This window comes from Nestor notabilis, unplaced genomic scaffold (assembly GCF_000696875.1).
Source record: "Nestor notabilis isolate BGI_N333 unplaced genomic scaffold, ASM69687v1 scaffold6015, whole genome shotgun sequence".
NCBI lineage: Eukaryota > Metazoa > Chordata > Aves > Psittaciformes > Psittacidae > Nestor > Nestor notabilis.
Genome location: NW_009930530.1, coordinates 100,860 through 123,477, shown reverse-complemented (window position 1 = coordinate 123,477; position 22,618 = coordinate 100,860). Strand labels below are relative to the sequence as shown.

At 37.1% G+C, this 22,618-nt stretch overlaps 1 protein-coding gene across 1 annotated transcript in view; it reads left to right on the top strand.

Moving 5' to 3' along the window:
- The first annotated feature begins 378 nt into the window (after window positions 1-378).
- Window positions 379-22,618, top strand: part of TAF2 (TAF2 RNA polymerase II, TATA box binding protein (TBP)-associated factor, 150kDa) — a 60,036-nt gene continuing 37,796 nt past the window's right edge. Inside the window, 10 exon segments of the mRNA XM_010015426.1 lie at window positions 379-428; window positions 1,970-2,027; window positions 2,837-2,997; window positions 11,540-11,658; window positions 13,006-13,147; window positions 13,527-13,758; window positions 15,578-15,762; window positions 16,323-16,436; window positions 17,364-17,463; window positions 19,027-19,112. Coding sequence (XP_010013728.1) covers window positions 379-428; window positions 1,970-2,027; window positions 2,837-2,997; window positions 11,540-11,658; window positions 13,006-13,147; window positions 13,527-13,758; window positions 15,578-15,762; window positions 16,323-16,436; window positions 17,364-17,463; window positions 19,027-19,112 — 1,247 coding nt within the window.

Sequence of the window (22,618 nt, the reverse complement as noted above, 5' to 3'; positions counted from 1 at the left end):
GGGGACCCCTGGGCCGTACTTGCCCGGCCGCGGCCTTCCTGATTCACTAGCTCCGCTGCCCGTTGAGCCGGTTATTCATCGTAGCTTCTCCGGGAAGGGAGCGGCTCAGCGGCGCTGGAGTGGTACCGTACCCCCAGTGAAGAGGGGCAGCGTGCTGCACTCGTGAAAGGTCACGTAGAAAACTGCATGTCGTTTGTGCTCTAACTATGGTGCTAATTCGAGCTGAAGATGCCTGACTGGTGGGAGTCTCAGATCCGCTGGGGAGATGAGTGATGAAGGACGATCTGACACAGGGGAAGATCAAAGGACGCATCGAGCGAGGATGATGTTGATGCCAGTCTGAGGGTCAGCAGTGTGTGTCTAGTGCTGCTGTTCAGGATGAACAGGAAGAAAGGAGACAAAGGATTTGAGAGCCCAAGACCATATAAGTTATAAGTATCCCTTTATTATTTTATTTTTAAGTTGTTATACTTGAGACCAATGCACACTGAAACAGGCCACAGGCTGATCTGTAATTGTTTACCTGAGAAGGTTGGAACTGTTGCTTCTGATACAGCTTGTATTCAGAATATATGTGTTGGTGTATGTTTTATTGTGTAAATGGACTCGCTCAGTGACAGTGAGTCTGTCAACCACACAGTCTCATAAAGACATGTACATTGTGCTCTTCAAACCTTAGAGATCTCCACACACTATCAGCACTACAGACCATGCTTCTATGTCTCACTCTGCTGCTCTGCCAAACCCTTGTGACTTAAGGGCTTTTATATATATGTATGTAAAAAATGCTTGCAGTTGTGACTAGCAGCGTTGTTAAGCAAATTGTCATTTTTACACATTCATTGTTTCGGTTGTAATCAAACTGTAAAGCAGTTGGTTGGGTATTTGCGTGGGTATTTATGTGTTTCTGTTTCTGATTCCTTGTTTTCTTTAGAAATCTGTAAGACAAGTCAATTTATAAATGGAATCACTCTTGTTCTCATATACATATTAATGTGTAGGTAATGTCTGAATCCATCTTGGATGCTAGATGTTATCACTCTCTTGTAGGAATTTTTATTGAACTTGCCTAGCTGAAGCAAAGTCAGTTTTTAATGGTCAGGGTACATGATTATGTGCATATAGTATGTGATGGTGGCATTAAAGTTGAATTATGACAAGGTTGTATCTTAAGCCATGAATAGCACTACTGTGAAGTGTTGTGAAGATGCCACCTGCTTCAGAAAAGATATAAAAATAACTTCCAGAGTTTTATAAAGATTGAAATGATGAATTTATCTTGCTTTTTTTAAATTAAGAATTTTATCTACCAGGAGTTCTAATGTGTCATTCAAAATCTAAGCAAATACATTTGACTTGTTTAAAGTACCTATCTTGATTAATATATAACCATTATTTCAAGTGCTAAATTCTTATGATACACGAATTGTAAAAGCAGATACTGTATTGTTTCTTGTATAGCACCTGCTTACATAAATGACATGTGAGAATCAACTCACCAGGTAGATTTTCCACAGGTGTCTCATTGCAGACATTGCAGCTGCTTGCAAATTCTGATACTGCACATCACTCAAGTATTAGAACTTGATTCTGTGCCTTTAGTACTACTTTTACATACTGGTAGATGATGTTCAGAAGTGATGTTGTTGTCTTCCTGTATCACTAATAATATTCATCCTGGTGCGATTCTGTATTTGTTTTTACTGGAACTTTTCTGACCTTGTGTACGGCTTCCATTCATTATTTATATTGGACCACGTGAGAGATTCAGACCATCATGAATACTTACAGAGCCAATCCAGATCATTCTGTGATTCTATGAAGTACATGCTATACGCAGTGGTTATCTATATGTGCATACAGCCTGTATGAGCTCTCTATTTTTTTAAAACTGGGTTAAAAGGTTATTTTAAATGCTGACATTTGTGTAAAACTTTACTTATTTTAAATTTTTTCTTCTTTTTTCCAGCACAACTCACCAGGTAGTTTGTATCAACAACATAAATTTTCAGAGAAAGTCTGTTGTAGTAAGTATTTTTTAATAAAATGTGAAAGTAGAAATGAAATGTCTGGGTTTTCTTCATGCTTTTAGAGGATGTAACTGCACACACAAGCTAATTATGTTCTTCAGCTTCTTTATATTTTATACCTTCTAATCTGATGCCTCTCAGAAGTCTGGCAGTCCTTGATATGCATGAAATAAAGTACTTTGTAATTGTGAACACTTTAATCTCTGTAAGGAAAAGCTTTCTGAAAGAAGGTCACTGCATTGTAAATAGTATTACAGAGCAATTTGCGATTTAAAACTGATTGTCAGCACTGGGTTAGCTGATGTAAGGGGTTGGGTTTATAGAGTTCTGTAGCTTGAGTGTGAGTTCACTGGCGCTTTGAAGAGACATCCATGATTTCAGGCCTGAAGTCATTGTGGCTTTTTGTGAATTTCAATACCTGCCTAATTGGATTCTGCTTAGGTCTAAAAAAATCATTGTCTTGAGCTCAAAACCTAAAACAGTGATGGAAAACATAGTAATGAAGAACACAGTGACTCAAAAGTCTAGTCATTAGAGCCAGGTCATTCCCAGTACAACAAGCATGATTGTCAGTCATGTCATTTTTGTTTTGATTCATAGCTGGGAAAATCCACCTGTTAAATGGTATGACACAAAATGTGTTCTAGACTGTTCTAGCAGGGCAAACCAATTTCCTTTTAAAATTAAAAAAAGAACATTTTTTTACCTACAATTTTCATTTGAAATGCATTAATAAGATACATATATATGTCTACTTCGTGAGTTGGTAAGGATTTTATAGCAGGTTTTGATTTGTGTTTTCATAGGGTTATGTGGAACTGACAATATTTCCCACAGTTGCAAACCTGAATAGGATCAAGCTGAACAGTAAACAGTGCCGAATTTACAGAGTGAGAGTCAATGACTTAGAAGCAGCTTTCATCTACAACGATCCGACACTGGAGGTTTGTCACCATGAGTCAAAACAGTAAGTGTTGTCTTTAAAACTCTGCAGATGCAGTGTATTCTGTTGCTGTCAAGCATGACCTGTTTTATTGTACTGGCAAGGTTTAGCTGGTGATTTCCTAATGGTAACTTTTGGTATCAGGACTTAATTCTGGGAAAGAATTTTAGCAATAATTTTGACTCAGTGTTATTATTCTTTAGAACTTCTTTTACTAACATTTCTTTGTATTGTTTTGTAAGAGTGTGTGAAACTTTCATGGGGAAAAAAGTGGTGGATGTCAGTAGTAGTCTCAGTGATTTTCATGATGTGTAATGACAGATTGGATGATCATTTTTCTTCATTCCTATTTTTAAGCATAAGAATATTCATATGGTATCAAGGTTTTGGGGAATATTTCCTGTTTTCCTAGTAAGTTTTTGTAAGAGTTGCTTCTGATTTTATTCAGTATGTCTAGGTAGCCTTATGTATAATGAACTTATTACTTTGAAACAGATAATAGGAATAAAGCAAATCATGTGACTGTATCAAGTTAATTATTGGACTACTAAATTAAGATGCTGTACTTCAGCTGTTGTTGTGTCCTCTTGGGCAGTCATTGCTCCAAGAGATTTGCTAGCTGAAAAGATGGAGAGGGCTCAGTAGGCAGCTTTAGAGGTGGCATCAATTTGGTTAACTCGCATAGCTGGTGAAGGCAAATAGGAACTAACTAGTCTTATTCTGAAGCAAACTGCAGAGTTCATACAGTCCTGCTGGTTAGATTTGTGAGAACAGTGGCAATCTCAAATGATGTGGATCTATAAGAGACTGTCTGCGTGTTGCCTTAATGACTAGAGCCTTTGAGATGTTTCTTAGCCCATCTTAGTTTTCAGGTTAAACCTTACTTAATTTCTCTGACTGTAGTTTGTAAACTAGCATATTAAAGTAACTGAACTGTTGTTCAGTTACTGAAATGCAAGTGCTCCTTTTTATCCTAAGTTACACATCCTTGGATTTGAACTGTTCGTATATGGCAGACACTATATTCCTTTATTCATCACTTATGCAAGAGTTTTAATAATTCAGCTTGCAAATACAATGTTCATTTATACAGGAGACTGAATTGGTTATCAGAGTTCTGACATTTTGTTTGAGTTCTGATACTGAAGCATTTGAGTCTGTTAATTCTGTAATTCCTGTCTGGTTTTGACACAGTAAGTCAAAAATTCAGAATCCTCACTGGGGGAATTCTGATCGTTCTGAAGAGATAGAAAATAAAGCTTTTGGTCTTTCCTAAGGAATCAAACTATCATTATTTATTAGCATCATAGATGAGGGTATAAGTCTTAGAATATTATCTAAACTCACTTTAATGTTTGAAAGGAAAAGTTTCAAATTTATTTACCATCTGATATTGAAGAGCAAGTTTAAAGACATGTAGCTTCCCACGTGTTCTGGGGAAATGATATGGGAAGAGACTTCGGTAGAAATCTTGCATCTGTTTGGTTTTTGTTAAGAGAAGCACCATGGGCAAATGTTTTTCACTAAATACTTTCTTCTGATTTTACTGAAACTTAGTTTGTGTTCTCACAGCTTCTTTTGGCTGGCTTGGTTGATTTAACAGTTTGCTGATTGTTGAAGAACTTCTAGTGAAAGCACTATACATGTTTAACAGTGGCTACTATGAAATCACAGAGTCCTTTAGGTTGGAAAGGACTTATTGAAATCACCTAGTCCAACCCCTTAGTTCAAGCAGGGTCAGTCAGAGCAGGTTGCACAGGGCTGAGTCCAGTTTGGTTTTGAGTATCTCCAAGGTTGGGAACTACCATCTCTTTGGGCAACCTGCTCCAGTGTTTGGTAATTATCACAGTAGAAAAGCATTTTCTTGTATCCAGATGGAATTTCATGTATTTTAGTTTGTGTCCACTAACACAGGGGCAGCGGGCACAAACTGAAACCCAGGAGGTTTCCTCTGAACATCAGGAAACACTTTTTTTACTGTGAGGGTGACTGAGCCCTGGGATAATTTGCCCAGAGAAGTTATAGAGTCTCCATCCTTGGAGATATTCACAAACTGTCTGGACATGCGCCTGGCTCTGCTTGAGCGGAGGGGTTGGACCACATGACGTTCAGGGGTCCCTTCCAACCTCAACCATTCTGTGATTCTGTAGTAACTGCATCCTGAATAACTGCTGGAAGATGTGAGAAAGGCGCAGCATTTAACATTATCAGAGTGAGCACTCCATTACATCAAGAAAGGGATCAGGAGAGAGAATTCTGTCGTTCTGTGGAAAAAGCTAGGTTTTGTTTAGCATCCTAGTAATACAGGGGAACATCATCCTTTTTCCATATTACCCTGTTCAAGAGCAGTGAATGAAATTTGAGGACAGTGCATGCAAAGTGCAATACTGTCTTATAGAGGGCTATAATGGCCTGTGGTTTTCACATCGCTGTTTGAACTTAATAGAAGGTCTCTATATTTCATAACTCCTGTGTTATTCATACTTATGAAAGACAGAGGTCACTAAATATTCTTAATGAAAACCTGGTATGCCTCTTTTCTGTGTCTTGGAAATTAAAGTATTACACAGTTTACGACGTATTCCATGGTTCACAAAGTATCAGGTGTGTATTTTTTCCACTGACATACCTGGTCACAACTGAGTATTGAGCATGATGGTAGTAGCCAAGTTTTGATTAAATACAGCATCTCTGCTCTTAAGGCAGGATTACAAGCAGAAATGCTGGAAATCTTAAAAACTCTAGAATTAATCCCCCCAAAAAAATAATCAGTGGGTTTCCTCTGCCCTTATTTATAAAGAACTGCTTCTGGAAAACATAGTGGTTTGTGGTAGTTTTTATATCGAATCATCTGGTCATCTCTTCCAAGTTCTCATTTGTTATGGCAAGTTTAGTGATGATGTCCTGTGTACCCTTGCAGCTGAACTAGGTATATCAGTTATTTTGAACAGGGCACGGATTAGTCATCAGGTTCTGTTTCTGATGTTACAGAAATAGTTACCTTTTGCATGGTTTTCTTCAGTAGTCTATTTAACTAGTAAATGTGAAATGAAGATGGTTCTTGGCAACCCATTTATTTAAAAGAATTTGGTTGGTATCTTTACTCTTTCCTGTGGTGTGTAGCAAATAAAAAAAAATTAAAGTTTTAAGGCTTTGTATACAAACATTTTCTTGCTTTTATAAAGCTTTTGGTTTACTTAAATGTTGATTTCTAAAAGAATACATAAAGTATGTAGAAAAAGTTGTTAATTTAATGGACTCTCATATTTTTTATGAAAGTTAAAATATTTTAAAGAATTCTTACTCCCTTAGTAAGAGAATTCAATTTAAATAGAAAATTCTGTATTTAAAGCCACTATAATTCTTTCTTTGTGAAGACTCGCTGCAGCATCTGTGACTTGAAAGATTGTTTGCTGGTAGAAAGTGATGTGGATAATTGTTTATGTTGTGCAAATTTTGGCATACAAGAAACATAGTTAAAAGAGAGTTGAGAAAGTCAGGATTAAAGAGAGCTTTCTTTGTGAAATCCAAGCAGCACCAGCTGAAACGGTTTCTGTCTTACCATGGTGTTCTTTGCTGCCTTTTGTGTGAGATCTCCTGTCAGATCAGCTCTCTGTGCTCTAAATTTGAACATTCAACTTGTTTTCAGTTCAAGTAATGCTTTTGTGTTTTATAATCTATTAGTGCAAAAATCACTGACACTTGGTCTCTGTCATTTCACATTTTCAGCATTGCATAAGATGAAACAATTTTCTTTCTCTTGCAATGCTGAATGACAAAAAACACCTCAGTAAAAAGAGAATTAAAAATGGGTGAATTTTGTCAGAATATTAGGAATCTTTCATTAGTGAATTAAATATATTTTCAGCTTTGATGCTGTTGCCAGTTTACCCATCAGTCCCAAACTATAATTTCAGGTAACAACTAAAATGACCTTTAAAGTTTTATCTAGAAATAACGTCTGTCTTTCATCTTGTCATTTTCTCTTGAGGCTTCAGAACATCACAGCTTTTTCATATTGGCGTAGGTGGATGAAGTTCCTCTCTGACTGAGCAAACCTCTGAGCAGTGCTGTAAGATAGAATCCAATTTGCCATGTGTACACCAGGTGGCAGAGAATCCCCTCTGGTTCAGACTTCTAAGGAAGAGTTTGCAATCTTGGAAAGTGCAAATAGTGTTGGAGAACGTCTGTTTGGGTCTTGGCATAGGGCTGCTGTTGTTGAATGTTCCAGCTTCTGTCAATATAATATGAGTGGGATTTATTCTTCTGGACTCTGGTATGTATGTTAAAAAAGGCAAATCCTATGGGTAGGATTGTAAACTGTTAAATAGCTGTAGCAAAAGTTTGGAGTTTCAGTACAGTGGTTTGATTTGTGATAAGTGAAGTTTGTGATGATCCTACTGTTGGCTGGTTATGTGCTTCATGTTTGTGTGATAACTGCAGTGCAGGGTTGAAAAGCTATTGCATGATACTATTACTCATGTGTCAAGGAAGACATGTTTTTGTACAGGTAGCTAATGTACACATAATGCTTTCCTGTGTTTCCTGTGTGTAGGTCCTCTCTTCAGTGTAGTTTTAGCCTTTGGCAGTGTATACTTGCTCATTCACCAGTTCAGCTTTTTTTTTCTTCTTTTTCTTTTGAACTTGAAGCCTGTAGTTTTTAAATATTTAAAATATGAAGATGTTTTGATATGCTCTAACATCACTGTTGCTTTAGTTACAACCAGCAGTAAGGTGTGAGGGAGTGTGATGTGATAGCCTTCAGGGCATGACTTGCAATATTTTTCTGAGGAGTCAGTGATCAAGCCTTTAGCATATGTACGAAATAGAAAAATAAGTGGTGGGCTAAGCATGTGTTCTGCTGCAATAAATAGCTTTCATTTCCAGTGGTATGATGCTTATCTAGTTGTAAATTCATGGCAGACTTCGTTAGAAATAAACAGTTGTAGAAAGCGTTGGAAGGAAGAGGTGGCAAAACCCTTAGCCTGGGCAAGAATGAAAATTAGGTTTTCAATATGCCAAAGATTCAGATTGTTGCCTTATTAGTAAATTACCTATATGTGTGCATATTTAATAAAAATATGTATTTAAAAAATATGCTGGATATGTGCTCTATCATATATTTCGGGGTTGGACTACAAAGCGAAGTGCTAGTTGTATCTGGGAAGCAAAGTAGTATGAATTACAGGTAATGAAGAGTAATGAATTATGTGTGGATCAGAGAACTTCTTTTGCCAAGTTGATGATAGGTACCGTAGGAAGGAAGTGGTTTATCAACTTTTAAGTTTGGGCTGTGTGACAATTCAGTAGCCCTGCTGCAGCTAGTTTCCAGTTAGTCAACAAGCATCCACTTGGGCTGTAATTAACAGTGTTTTGGGTGAATTGTAGTGATAAAATGTATCTCTACAAGGATAAAATGTGAATCACATCACACACAGAATGGTTAGGATTGGAAGGGTCCTCTGGAGAGAATCTACTGTCAACCTACACTTAGCGTTAGGAAAATTGATCTTTGTTCCTGGGGCTGTAACTTTTGGCATGTGCTCTGTTTTTGTTAAAATGGCTATATCCAGTTGATAGAGAATAGTACAACCTATGAAACAAATTAATCTGTGGTACTAAGCCTTCAATGGATTCCTTTTACAATGAATCACCCATTTGAATTGGAACATGTCACAAAAATAGAAATATCAGAATAGACTGTTTTCCATAAAATGCTAAGCCCTGTGGAATCTACCTTTTTTTTTGCTGTAAAATCATAAACTTTTCCTGTCTATGAACCCATTGATGTTTAAAATGTAACCACAAGCTCATCATGATCCCCAAATTTGGAACAAATTCTTACTGATGTATTGGAAAGAGATCCCCTATCCATAACAGTGAATTTTCAGAACCAGTTCAGATTAAAATTAAAAACTTTGAGACTTTACAGTCTAACAGAATGTTACTGTTGTTTTCTGTTGCCGTGTCTTTAGTTACTAAGCTAGTTCTTAGTCATGCAGCCTTTTCTTAAAGAGCATTTTCTTGATGATACCTGCTTGCCTTCCTGGGATGCCATTTGAAGGCAGCTTAAAGCAACATTGGTCGGAGTGGTTATGATCCCAATCACAGTCTCCCACCCTCAGTAGCAGCACTTCTTTGACCCATCATTATGTCAGATCAGGGAGCTATGCCAGTAAACCAACTGAAAGCTGTCTGCAACAAAAAAAGCCCCTTTTTTTCTTGCATTTGTCACTTTCAGCTGCATCACCACAGAGTCGGATGACCAGTGGTCTCCATAATGAGTGAAGGAGTAGGAATGTGTGGCTGAGACTAGGAGACAACACATCAGCTGAAGTTTAAGTTGGTTTGAATTGTTCCTGAAGGGAAAAAGTTAGTATGTATTAAAACTTGTGATTTGGGTGCTTCTATGCTCATATGCTCCTACTTACTATTCACGTCTGATTTTTCAGAAGCTTCCAAGCAAAGTAGACAAGTTTACTGCTCCTAACATTCTCAGTCTTGGTAGTGGTGCCAGGGAATTTGTGCACTATTATTGCCAAAGATGAAGAACTGCATGAAAATATGTTCTCAATATATTTCAGTGTTTTAGCAAAGTTTTTTAGATGTGAAAGGCTAGGAATATAACCATGGTGGTTGACATACCTAGACTTATAGGATGATGCTGGCATGGTTAATTACCCTTCAGTCTTCCAAGTAAGGTACTGTAATTTGGGTAGAATGCTGTTTTCTCTGTGGGTGGTGAATAGAGAATGGTTAGATGAAAGCAAAATCCCGACATGAGATCATGTCTGCTTTGTGTGGACTTCAGATTCCATGGAAGAGTGGAGTCTGTAGCCAAAAGTTAACTCTGTTGCGGTGCAGTAATCCTGCACCTGGGTTGGGACAAACCCTGTATCAATGCAGGCTGGGAGATGAATGGATTCAGAGCTACCCTGTGGAGAAGGACTTGGGGTTAGTGGTGGATGAAGAGCTGGATGTGAGCCGGCAGTGTGTGCTTACAGCCCAGAAAGCCAACCATATCCTGGGCTGATCAAAAGGAGTGTGGCCAGCAGGTCAAGGGAGGTGATTCTGCGCCTGTACTCTGCTCTCGTGAGACCCCACCTGAAGTACTGCATCCAGCTCTGGGGCTCTCAATGTAAGAAGGACCTGGATATGTTGGAGTGAGTCCAGAGGAGGCCATGAAGATGATCAGGAGGCAGGAGCGCCTCCCCAGTGAAGACAGGCTGGGAGAGCTGGGCTTGTTCAGCCTGGAGAAGAGAAGGCTCTAGGGAGACCTTATTGTGGCCTTGCAGTAATTCAGGGGGGCTTATAAGAAAGATGTGGGCAGACTTTTTAGCAGGGCCTATAGCAATAGGACAAGAGGTAATGGCTTTAAACTAAAAGAGGGGAGATTCAGATCTGAAATACAAAAGAATTTTTATTTTACGCAGAGGGTGATGAAACACTGGCACAGGTTGCCCAGAGGTGTGGCAGATGCCCCATCCCTGGCAACATTCAAGGGCTTTGAGCAACCTGATCTGGTTGAAGATGTCCCTGCTCATGTCGGTTGGATTAACCAGTGATACCTAAATTCTGGGAAAAAATGTGATGAATAATTCAAGCACTTTCTCTTCAGGTATAGAGTTGTGGAAGCTTTTGAAGAGCTCTCTGTACTGGAGGATTATAATTAATAAAGGGTTTGCTCCCATGTTTTACAGTTTAAAAATCCATTTTTAGAAAGTCTGAAAGCTGTCATGTAAAGATGCAAAAGCAGGGTTAGTTTTGGACTTGACTGATCATCCTCCACCATTTCAACATAATCATATTACATAATAAGATATCATCCTGCTCATAACAACTTCAACAGTGGGCATATGCAGTAGGTAACAATTAATCTATGTCGTAACTGAAGTAATGGTATGACTTTGGAATGAAATTCACAGTGAAGTAGCAGCTAATATATATAGTAGCTTTAACAGCTCAAACCTGATTACGCTAAAAAGTGTAATACATATTTTTGTGTTTGTGTGTTAAGGCCAAAACTCTAGCATCTGGTATTTTATGTGATATTTACAAGTGCGTATAACTATTCCTATCCATCAAGCTAAGTGGGAGGGGAGGGAGGGAGGAATACCGTTGCCAGCTAAAATCTCACCACATTTAGAAAAGCAACTTAAAAGCAAAACTGCAATATATGGAGGCACATCTTCAAGACAGATGTTTAGAATAAGCATAGAAAGTTAATCCAAAATTTCTAAAAAAAGTTTTATTTTCTAGTTCAATAAATGTAAATATTACTCTTATTGGGAAGAAAATAACACTGAGCATTTCTCATTTACTTTATTGGGGATTACTACTGCTTAAGATTTTTGATCATAGATCTTTTCTGTAAGAGCGTGGTTTTAAGTTCTGGGGGTTGAAATCTAATCTTTACTCCTCCATTCTCCCTCCACTCCTTCAAAATCAAAACAGAATACGTGGTTGAACATGCACCATGAAATTCAGTATAGAAATCATATCATTTCCAGAGTTATTTTTTTGTAGTTCAGCGTGTTCTTTAAGAATAACTGGGTATTTCTGACAGGAGGAATCTCAACTATTTTTCCAATGCCTATGCTGCCGCAGTCAGTGCTGTGGACCCAGATGCTGGAAATGGAGAACTCTGCATTAAGGTTCCCTCAGAGCTGTGGAAACATGTTGATGGTAAAGTAAAGAGACTATCCTGAAAGCTCAATTTAAGATTCACAGAGTTGTTAGCTACTAGTTTGCATAGGAAGATAGTAGATTTAGATAAACAGAAGTAGCATTACATTATTTTATGACATGATGTTTCTTTTTTCCTCACCCATATCTCTCCAGTTGAAGCCTGAAAATACTTTCATGCTTCTGAGTAATATGGAGAAGTGGTTGCAAGGTTTCTTAACTCTCTTTACAAACTCACTCTTGGATGATCACAGGCCCAAAAGTATACATGAGGAAGTGGCTGTATTGGAGTATATAGACTTGCTAACTTGTAACTTTGAAGTTGCTTGCAATTTACATGATCCAAGAAGAAAATAATTTACAACAATATGTGTGTATGCATAATTTTTTTAAAAAGCTGTATTATTTTTTCCCATCTCACTTTGAAGAATGGTCATTTTGAAATTGATTTGGTAGAGGGAAGTAGCCTACTTTATAAACTGATACACTAGATCCTGGAACAAGCCACTGCTTTAATAAATCAGTCTCCAGTGTTGATTATTTTCTTACATGGATTTTATTAGTTTTTTGTTTTCTTACATGGTTGTATCAGTTTTTCCCATGGATTTATGAGACCTGTGAGAGAATAATAACAACTGTATCATGCAGCTGACTCACACAGTGTTGTCAGATGCACCTTAATGGGAAAGACACTTGTTTATTTTAACTTTGGTTTAAGTTCCTGTTGCCTTACTTGCAAGCCTAAAAGGGAAAATATTCAAACAGGTATAATTTGTCTTTTTAAAGTTTTATGCCAACATATGGCAAGACTTGTTGGATAAATTTTACCATAGGCTTCATTTTTCTTGCCAGTCTATTCATAGGTGAGATTTCTGTGAAGCTAAACCAAAGCAAAGACACTTAAGTTACAGGAAAAATTTTAAACTATAATAAGAGGTTTTAAGAAACTGCAAATGACAATAACATGTATTTTAAGAATGTGCCTATTACATGCTGTTTTTTGCAGAAAATTATTTCAGCAAGGTACAAAGGAGGTCATGGGTAGGGTACAATCAGTGTGTAAAGATTCTTTATTATTGGGGAGTTGGAAGATGAACTGTAACTGCAGTCACAGTTTGTGTTAATTAATAAAGATTCTTATCAATCTGTATCCTGTAAGTTAAGCATAAGACGTCTCAGTTTTGTAAGCTTTTGAGCTGTGTTTTGTATAAGTGGACCTGAAGGTCTATGAGAACGAAGAAAACACATTATCTTGAAAGACCAAGAGTCCAAACCTGTATGATTATTCTGAAATAAATTTCATGGAATATGTATATGTTTACTCCCATTTTGGTCTTGGTGTTGCAGAGTTAAAAGTCCTGAAGGTGCATATAAACTTTTCTTTGGACCAGCCAAAAGGAGGCCTTCATTTTGTGGTACCCAACATGGAAGGCAGCATGGCAGAAAGAGGGGCTCATGTCTTTTCATGTGGTTATCAAAATTCTACAAGGTGAGAAAACTGTCTTTGAATATTAGACTGTATTTCCTATTTAATCTCAAAGTGTAGGAATGCAAGTGATTTCTTTGAATTCTTGTAAGTTTGAAACATTGTAAAAATTAATTTCTTTTCAAAAGGAGCTTGAAAGGATGTGAAGTAGCGTCTAATGGCTAGTAATTAGGATTTCTAGTCTTTATAGCTCTGCAGGAGGTAACGGCAAAGGAACTTGTAGTGCTTTATAAAATTGATGTATAATGGGAGTCAGTATGTCAACATTCAGAGTAGTCAAGAATGTAGTTTGGAACTTGAGAGAAAAATCAGCTGTGAAAAAGAGAGTATTATTGTTAAGTATGATTGTTAACCATTTTTCCCCCAATCCTGACTTTCCTAGATTTTGGTTTCCTTGCGTTGATTCATATTCTGAGTTGTGTACCTGGAAACTTGAGTATACGGTAGATGCTGCAATGGTGGCTGTTTCAAACGGAGATTTGGTGGAAACTGTATATACCCATGATATGAGAAAGAAGACTTTTCATTACATGCTGACTATTCCAACTGCAGCTTCTAACATCTCCTTGGCAATAGGACCTTTTGAAATCCTTGTTGATCCATATATGCATGAGGTAATAATCTTCATAGAGGCCTCCTTTTTTCTTTGTAATGAATTAACTACTGTTTTTGGTGCAGCCAGTATATATTGGTCATATGTGGGTATGTCTAGGTATGACCTCCATTAGTACAATTATGTGATAAAACTTGTCTAGTAATGTCTGCATTTAAATTTATCTTCAAAATAAAGCCGTTGAATCAGCAATAATTCCATTTCTGCCTAAATTTTTGGGGCTAGTTTAGCTGGAGTTTGTAAAAGCATCTTTCTCAAAATAATTTTAAAGCAATCCTGTTGCTTGTAGTAGATGAAAATGATTGTTACACATTTGAGTAGTTTTCTGAGCTAAATTTGACATTGGGTTTTCATTCTTAACAGATTGTTGCCATAATGTTGAAGTCCACCCATTTATATTTACATCTGTAGTTTCAGATTGGGTAAGGATGGACTTGGCAGGCAGATTAAAGTGCGAGTTTAGCAGAAAGACTGGCCTGTATATTCTTCTTCTGAAAGCATGGTAGGAATATACTGGGAAATAGCTATGTTTTACTTGATCCAAAGGCAAACATCAGATTTTAGTCCTTAGAATGGTATTCTGTTGACTTTTACTGGTGGGACATACTTCTGAAAGGTAATAACTGTTAAAAAAAAATCAGTTGTTACTTGAAAAACCCAGGCTGATAAATTTCTGCAGTTCAATTTCTATGGAGCTCTCTTGAATCATACTTCTTGAACTGCACAGTCTCAACTTTTTTCCCGTGTCACTGTTGAAGCAATGTCATTGGCTGCATCATAAGTTTGTGGAAAACACAGTAATATCAAAGGTTGCTTGTAGTTTTAGCTGCAACAAGTCTTATCAGTAGCACTGCTTGCCTCCTTTGAAAATAGCTGATTCTTTATTGCATAAAAGAAAACTATTATCTCCAAAAGACATTGGATTGCAAGATGAAAGAAAAATGGCACATGTTTTTTAAATGATAGACACCTCTGGATAGACATTGTTATCATAGAATCATAGAATAGTTAGGGTTGGAAAGGACCTTAAGATCATCTAGTTCCACCCCCCCTGCCATGGGCAGGGACACCACGCACTAAACTATGTCACCCAAGGCTCTGTCCAGCCTGGCCTTGAACACCTCCAGGGTTGGAGCATTCACAACTTCTTTGGGCAACCTATTCCGGTGCCTCAGCACCCTCACTGTGAAGAACTTCTTCCTTATATCTAACCTAAACTTCCCCTGTGTAAGTTTAAAGCCATTACCCCTTGTCCTACTACTAGAGTCTGTACTGAAGAGTCCCTCCCCAGCATCCTTGTAGGCCCCCTTCAGATATTGGAAGGCTGCTATGAGGTCTCCACGCAGCCTTCTCTTTTCCAGGCTGAACAGCCCCAGCTTTCTCAGCCTGTCTTCATACGGGAGGTGCTCCAGTCCTCTTATCATCCTCGTGGCCCTCCTCTGGACTTGCTCCAGCAGCTCCATGTCCTTTTTATGTTGAGGACACTAGAACTGTACACAATACTCATGTATTGTCTGCTAAGATTATTTTCCTGTTGCTGGTCTCACGACATCTTGGTGTACTTTTCTGCCATTGATAGTCATTATCCCAGCTTGAAAGTGCTTTTTTCTGTGAAATTTACAGTAGCTACATTTTTGTTGTCTTTGGGGGGAAGATTTGTGGGGTTTTGTTTGTTTGGGTTTTTTTTTTTCTCCCGCTGTTTGGGGTAGGTTTTGGTTTCTGTTTGGGTTGGGGTTTTTTTTGCTGTTAGGTAATATACTTGATATTTATGGATTTAAATATATTTGTCAGTCTTGTACCAAATTTTCCTTTGCTTATAGGTGACTCACTTTTGCTTACCACAACTTCTCCCATTGCTCAAACATACCACATCATACCTTCATGAGGTGTTTGAGTTTTATGAGGAGATTCTTACCTGTCGCTATCCGTATTCCTGTTTCAAGACTGTTTTTATAGACGAAGCTTATGTTGAAGTAGCTGCTTACGCATCCATGAGTATTTTCAGGTTAGTATTTGAGAAAATTACACCTTCTAAATCCACAGGCCTAGAAGCATTAGATCCAAGACTATTGAGAAATATGTGAAGCCTTATTATCTTATTATTTTTGGTAGCCTGAGTTTTGGGCTCTTTAGTTTGAAGAGGCTGAGGGTTTGTTGACATTACAGACTTTTAACACCATTTCTGGTTTTATCTGTTATAAAGATGTTGTATTTGTATCTTCTTCAAGAAAAAATTGGCAGTGGTTTTCTTTCTGAATTAGAAACACTATGCATGAAATATTTAAGAAGTTTGATTAAGTTTTATGTTTCTTCAGCTGGGATAGAGTACCAGGAATCCAAAAGAGTTTCACCAGTTAAAACAAACTACTACAGAGAGAGTTATATGTAGATGATAATAGCAGGCGATTTGCCTGGATAAAGGGTATTAAAAAAAAATGTTACTATCTCATTGGAAACCCAGTGAAGGAATTACTTGATTTGTTTTGGCTGTTAAAGCGAAGTCTCTATTTTGTTTCTTTGGAGCTGGTGCTCATATTGTGTTATATTCTTTTTATGGGGGTCCAGCACAAATCTCTTGCACAGCGCAATGATTATAGATGAAACTCCACTGACAAGGAGGTGCTTAGCACAGGCCCTGGCCCAGCAGTTCTTTGGATGTTTTATATCCAGAATGTCTTGGTAAGTGTTTTACTATTGTACTCTCTAGAAAATCGGGAAAATCTGGGAAACTCCAATTTTAATTTGCATGTTGCTTTTTATCAGAAGAATAAATGAAACAGTAACTGTAGAAGAATGGGGGGGAAAAGTGAAAAATAATAAATCCAACCCAATAAATGAAAATCCATGAGTTTGGGTGGTTGTTGGTTTCTTTTTTAGTTTGTTTTTCCTGTTTGAAAGGAGAATGTGAGATATAAAGGTTCCAAAGACAGAGATTGAACTTGTCTTTTCCCAGAAATTATTGCTACTGAATGTTGTAGTGTTCTTTGGCACCTGGAAGTTTTAGAAGGGAGACTCTTCTGTATCATCGGTAAATTTCTGTCATATTTTGGGTAGTATAGCCTGCATAGGAAGAACTTGTGGAGCACAGTACTAATAAATTGTGAAGAAGGTTGGGGAGGGAAATTCTTATGTTTAGATGTTCATGATCATTTTGTAGATTTTGTCCATACTTTTCTCTCTCTGAACATAACTCTCAGAAGAGGTGTTTAAATGGTGTCCACCACATTGTGAGATAGGTACTTTGTCTACTTGCTGTCCAAATCTGCATTGCATTGAGATGTGTATTAACAAATTAAGATCATATAGATAAGCAGTTATTGTAACTTCATTGTCCATTTTCATGGTTTTATTGTTACTATTTCAGCTAAAATAGTTTGGTTTTATATTTTAATCTGAGCTTCTGTGGTAGAAGTTCAGTTTTCACTGGCTTTTCGATTTTATCGGTCCCATCCAGGTGCCAAGTTCCATAAATTGGTTCACAGCTCATCAGACTCCTATTGCCTTAGAGAAGTTATATAACTTGCTGAAATTTGTGGCTATTTTGAGCTGGTCAAAAATACCATCCTTTACAAAATAACCTTCTGAAGTGCTTCTTTCTTATTATAGGTCAGATGAATGGGTTCTAAAGGGAATCTCTGGTTATATTTATGGCCTTTGGATGAAGAAAACCTTTGGTGTTAATGAGTATCGCCACTGGATTAAACAGGTAACTATAATAGTACTATTTTCAATATCTTTCAGGCATTTTGTGTCAAAGAAGATGCAGTCTGAAACAGGAGTGTAATAAATACAGTTTTGCATTGCAATCTAAAGACATGTTTAGTAGTGATAAAACTTAGAGCTGAGATATTTTTACCACCTGTTTCAAGGAAAATCACCAAACATGCTAACTAAAATACGTTGCTCTGGGCCTTATGAATAATAACGTTCATTGTCTCTCTGTGCAGTTAGTTTTGCTCTTGTTATTTGGGCTTTTGTACAAAATCAGAAAGAAAAAGTAATAAAGTACTTTGTCAGCTCCTAGAATATGGGATTCATAATGATATGTATTTGGTGGATTTGTTATACTGTGATCCACACTCATACAGCTCTGAAGGGCTCCGTTGTAAGCTTGGATCAGTAGTGGATCAGTTGAAGGGATTTTTTTTTTTTGGAGAAGAAATTTCTGTCTGTATCTTACATTTCCAGATGTAATGCTCTGAGACAAGTAATTCCTAGTGATAGCAGCAGTGACTCCTCATTTTTTGACAGTAACATTCATTCATAGAAAGATGTATATCTTCTTCCTCTCATCACTCTTCCTATTCAAAAAACTAGATTCCTAACCTCATGGGCTCCATTTATATCCCTTACACACAATGGGACTCAATACCATATCCTTATCTGCCTAATGCAAATTCAGCTCCCCAGTCATGTGCTATGCTACATGTGTTAGTGCTTTAGAGAACAGCAGAACTGGATGAACATCTGTCTTGAGAGTTTGCTGCTGTGTGCATCAGAAGTTGCTTCTGCATTAGTTGCTCATATTCTTCCCTATGAATTAGCTAAGTGTTTCCACATAGAACTAAGAGGTGCTACTGTTACAGCCTCCAGTTCTGCCATTTGAATGTTTTACCAGTATATCAAAATGTGTAAGTTGATAGGAATCAATAAATACCGATATGTGTCAACATTTGGAAATTCCTAACACAGGGTTGCAGCCATCCATCAGTTCTCTCTCCCTGTGCTCAAGCTGACCCAATTTGATTCAAAGGCCATATTGACTGTTGGGTGATAGTGAGCTCATGCAAACAACCTGCCTTGAAGTGTGCTTGCTAACATGGGCACAGCACCACACAAATTCAGACTCGTTCCAGTTCAAAACTGGCTTCGGCGTGGGTCAACGTGAATTGCTATATGATGCAGTCCACTGTGTAGGTATACCCAGTATTACTTTCCACTGCAAGGAAATGGTGGTCACCTTTATTTCTTTTGGTCAGAGATAACTTACTTATTGAACAATAATACTCTTTAGATATAATGTAGTTAAATATTGTTCAGGGTTGACCCACAATCCAGACCCAGAACAAGTGTTAACTGCTACTTTCTACTGATTTATTATTGTTTGCCATGCTGAGGAACATCCTTGATTTTAAAATGCTCTTTCTGTTTGTAAACAAGTTTAGTTAGGAGGTGGCTTGAACAATGACACAAAAAGCTTTCCTGTCTTCTTTAAATGATTTATCTACTTTTCAAAATCATGCTTGCTTATGTATGTTGTATTTTTTAGGAACTAGATCAAATAGTGGCCTATGAACTGAAAACTGGTGGAGTTTTACTGCATCCGATATTTGGAGGAGGAAAAGAGAAAGACAAGTATGTTTATTTAAGCCACAAGTCATTAAAGGGTCTACTTTTATGGGGCCGTTAATATACGTCTTCAGTGTGTTGTGTAGCAAAATGCCAAAGGCTGAAGATCTTCAGTTGCCCGGCATGTATTACCAGTCTCATAAAGTACTCCTTGAGTATATTGTATCACTTTTGGTTTATTTTTCTTTCACTTTAAATCTTGAAGGGAATGAAGTATAATGAATGTTTTTAAAGCTTTTATCAAGCTACTTTTGAGTAAGAGAATGAGGGAATATGGAGCCAGAATTTTGGCCTGAGCTATTTCTGTAGTGGTTAGTAATCTTTCTCTTTTTACAGTACCATCAGTTTCCTTTTTCTTTGCTCTTTTTTCTTTTTGCTCTCATTTACCACCTTACAATCTTACGGTAATTTCTTAATCAGTTGGAAAAAAAAGTATTAGCTCAGCAATCTGTGAAGTACCAGTGGTAACTGTGAACTGGCTGGGTTTGTGTTTTCACTAATAATTGTCACTTCAGTAATGCTAGCTTAGGAATTTTCCCCTTACCTCTTGTGATACATACTACTCATTGAGTAGTATGTGAACCACTGGAGGTAGAAAATTATTACTAGAAGTCAGATCATACGTTGATCCAGGTTTAAACGACAACTATTTGCTGGGGTTTTATTTTATTGGCTAAATTTATCCAGTTATGATACAGCCATGCAAAGAGTTTATCTTTGGAAACTCCTGAGCAGCATGTGCAAAACTGTGAGGTTGAGCATGTGCAAGTGGGGTGGGAGAATATGTGAATTTCTTATGTCTTTATTACAGCAGAAGCCCTTGTATTGTAAAAATACAACCAAAATTGTGTGCAGCAGTGGTTCTCTTGCATGCGTGTGTGCAAATACAGATTTTGTGAATTTAAAATTAAAAATCTGGGTTTAGAACTGAATGAAGTATACAACTGACTCATTTAAAATTTGGCCAGTGATCTCTTTTCAAGATATGAAAAAGAAGAAATTGTTTTCTGAAATCAGAACTAGGACATATTTGCTGGTTTCCCAGCCAGGTGAATCCTCAACAACTACCGTGTTTTCTTGGTGCTTACAATCACAGATACAGCTTGTGTATGTATATCCATGCCAAGCTTTTACTCAGTTTTGCTTGTCTGCTCATGATGGATTTTGGTTTAGTTAACTGACCTGTTCTTTCCAGTAGTGAAGCAGATCAAGTACCTACATGCTTTTCTAACATTTACCTCTGAGAAGGAAGTTATAGCCAGCAGCGGTCATTAGGGCACCCTGTTGGTGATGTCTTCTGTTGTTTGGGGTTTTTTAAGGAAAATTTGGGGTACAACTGATTTTGAATTAGTTCTTGGCAGACTTTTTAATTTGCAGCATTACAACTTGGCAACATACTCACCTATACAGAGAAACTAAATTCACATTAATAGGATCAGATGAAACTAGAGAAAAAGAGCCCATGTTTAAAGAAGGAAATTCACTAAAATAAGTCTTTTTGTAACTGCTAATTTTATTAATTTTATTGTATTTATTCTAGAATTGGACACAATTCACGAAGTCCTGTACTAATGCTCTTAAATTTGTTTCTTCTACGTGTGGTATCACTGTTAGATGTTCTGTGTTCCTACAGCTATTTCACTACTTCATTGTATTACATTTTTTAATAATAAACATAACATCACTTAAATATGAATTATAATTTGCTATTTGTTGTAGATTGCAAAGTTCCCTTATATGTAAATTAAGTGCGTATTCCTGACTCTGGGAAATTATTTGTATTTAGGGGAAGCATTTTCATGATGATGTCTACAACATTTCTCTCCAATATATATTTTTGCATTTCCATGTTCTGGTTGTTGTGTTATGGTTTCCTGCCAAGTGTATTTGCATTACAACAGTCCCAATTAATAATCATATGAAGAAAGAAATAGGGTAATTACTAATCTAATTTTTCAACTAAATTGTAATTAGAATATGGAAATAAATCATTGGGGTTAAAAAACCTTTAGACACATGAATTAGCTTCTGTGCAAAACACAGGTCTTATAAATTCTTCCTGTTTCAGTCGGGTGAAACAAAACCACTGCTCTCCAGATCACTTCCTTTAAAAGAAAAAATCCCAGACCTTGGGAGAGTGAAAGAAGGGGAACTGCAGGATAACTGCTGTATGGGTGATGGCTTCAGAGCAAAGCTTTGTGTGTTGTATTTCCATTTTGTGATCTCCCCTCTCAGATTTTGGTTCTCTTTAGTCTTTAATTGTGCTGATAACACCCTATTGTAAAATTTAAAAAATCTCAAGAACTTTTTATAGATACATTTTAAATAGAAGTAGCATATTGAGAGGCTCACTTGAATGACGGGAGTGTGTTTGAGAGCATGAGCATTATGAATTTCCATGGAAGAGCTAGTTTGCTTTTCACTTTAACAAAGGTTCTAGGTTCTCATTTGGTGCCATTTCAGTAAAACTTTCAGAAGTATAATGATTGAAGAAAAATCTAGTCAGAACAAACGTATTGATATTGAATAAACTACAAAATGTAACTGTCAAATGCAAACGTCTCAAGTTTTGATTTGCACTTAAATAATGTAACCAGTACCAAGATCAGTCAACACTTAGTCAATTTAAGAAGGCCAAGAATGTGGGTCCTGGCTTGGTTGTAATTTTCAAGAAAAGAATTTTACCAAAGTCAATCAACTGTATAATTTGAAGCTGGATAAATAGTTTTTATACTGAGACCAAATTATTATATAACGTCTGAGCCACAACCTCAGTTTCCTCATTGCATTTCAATTCTTTCATGGTTGCTAAACCATCCCTACCTCAGAACAGAGAAGTACCCAAAATAACAGGACAAGGATAAGGAGAACTTTAGCAATTGCCTATCAACTAGAAACAGCAAGTAGTAAATCTAAGTACCTTCTTATTCATATAGCTCTTATACCCAACAAGGGTAGTACTTGATTAAATTTAGAATTACTTCTCTTTTTTTATCTTCTTAAGGTGTTTAAACAGACATTAATGAGTAAAGTTAAGGGAGTCTCCCAGTAAATAGATGAAAAAAAATACCAAGGTGTTGCAGCTGCCTTGGTCCTTGCCATTTCCTGAAATCTTAAGAGCTGCAGATAAGCAGCTAAGGGCTGGTCCTGTCCTGGTGGAACAGTTCTTGCTGCCATAAATCTTTCAACTGCATGGAAAGATTGGTCAAAGTTTAAATAGTTTGCTTAATAGGTCTTTGAAGGTTCTGGAAGACCAGAGTCTTTGTGAGGTATCTGGCGTGAAAGATCAGGCTTATAGTGGTTATCTTTGATCATTACAATCTGTGAATTATTTCATTCTGCCCTGTAGTGTGTTCTTCTAAAGTCTTTGAACAAAGCAGGTGTCTGGTCCATCTGGAAATGGTTCAGTTATGTTATCTATAAGTGAGAATCACAGGGAAAAATTCAGTTCTGAGCCCAGAAATTTTAAGTAGCTGGCATTTTGTGTGTCGCAGTGGTCAATTTGTGATTCT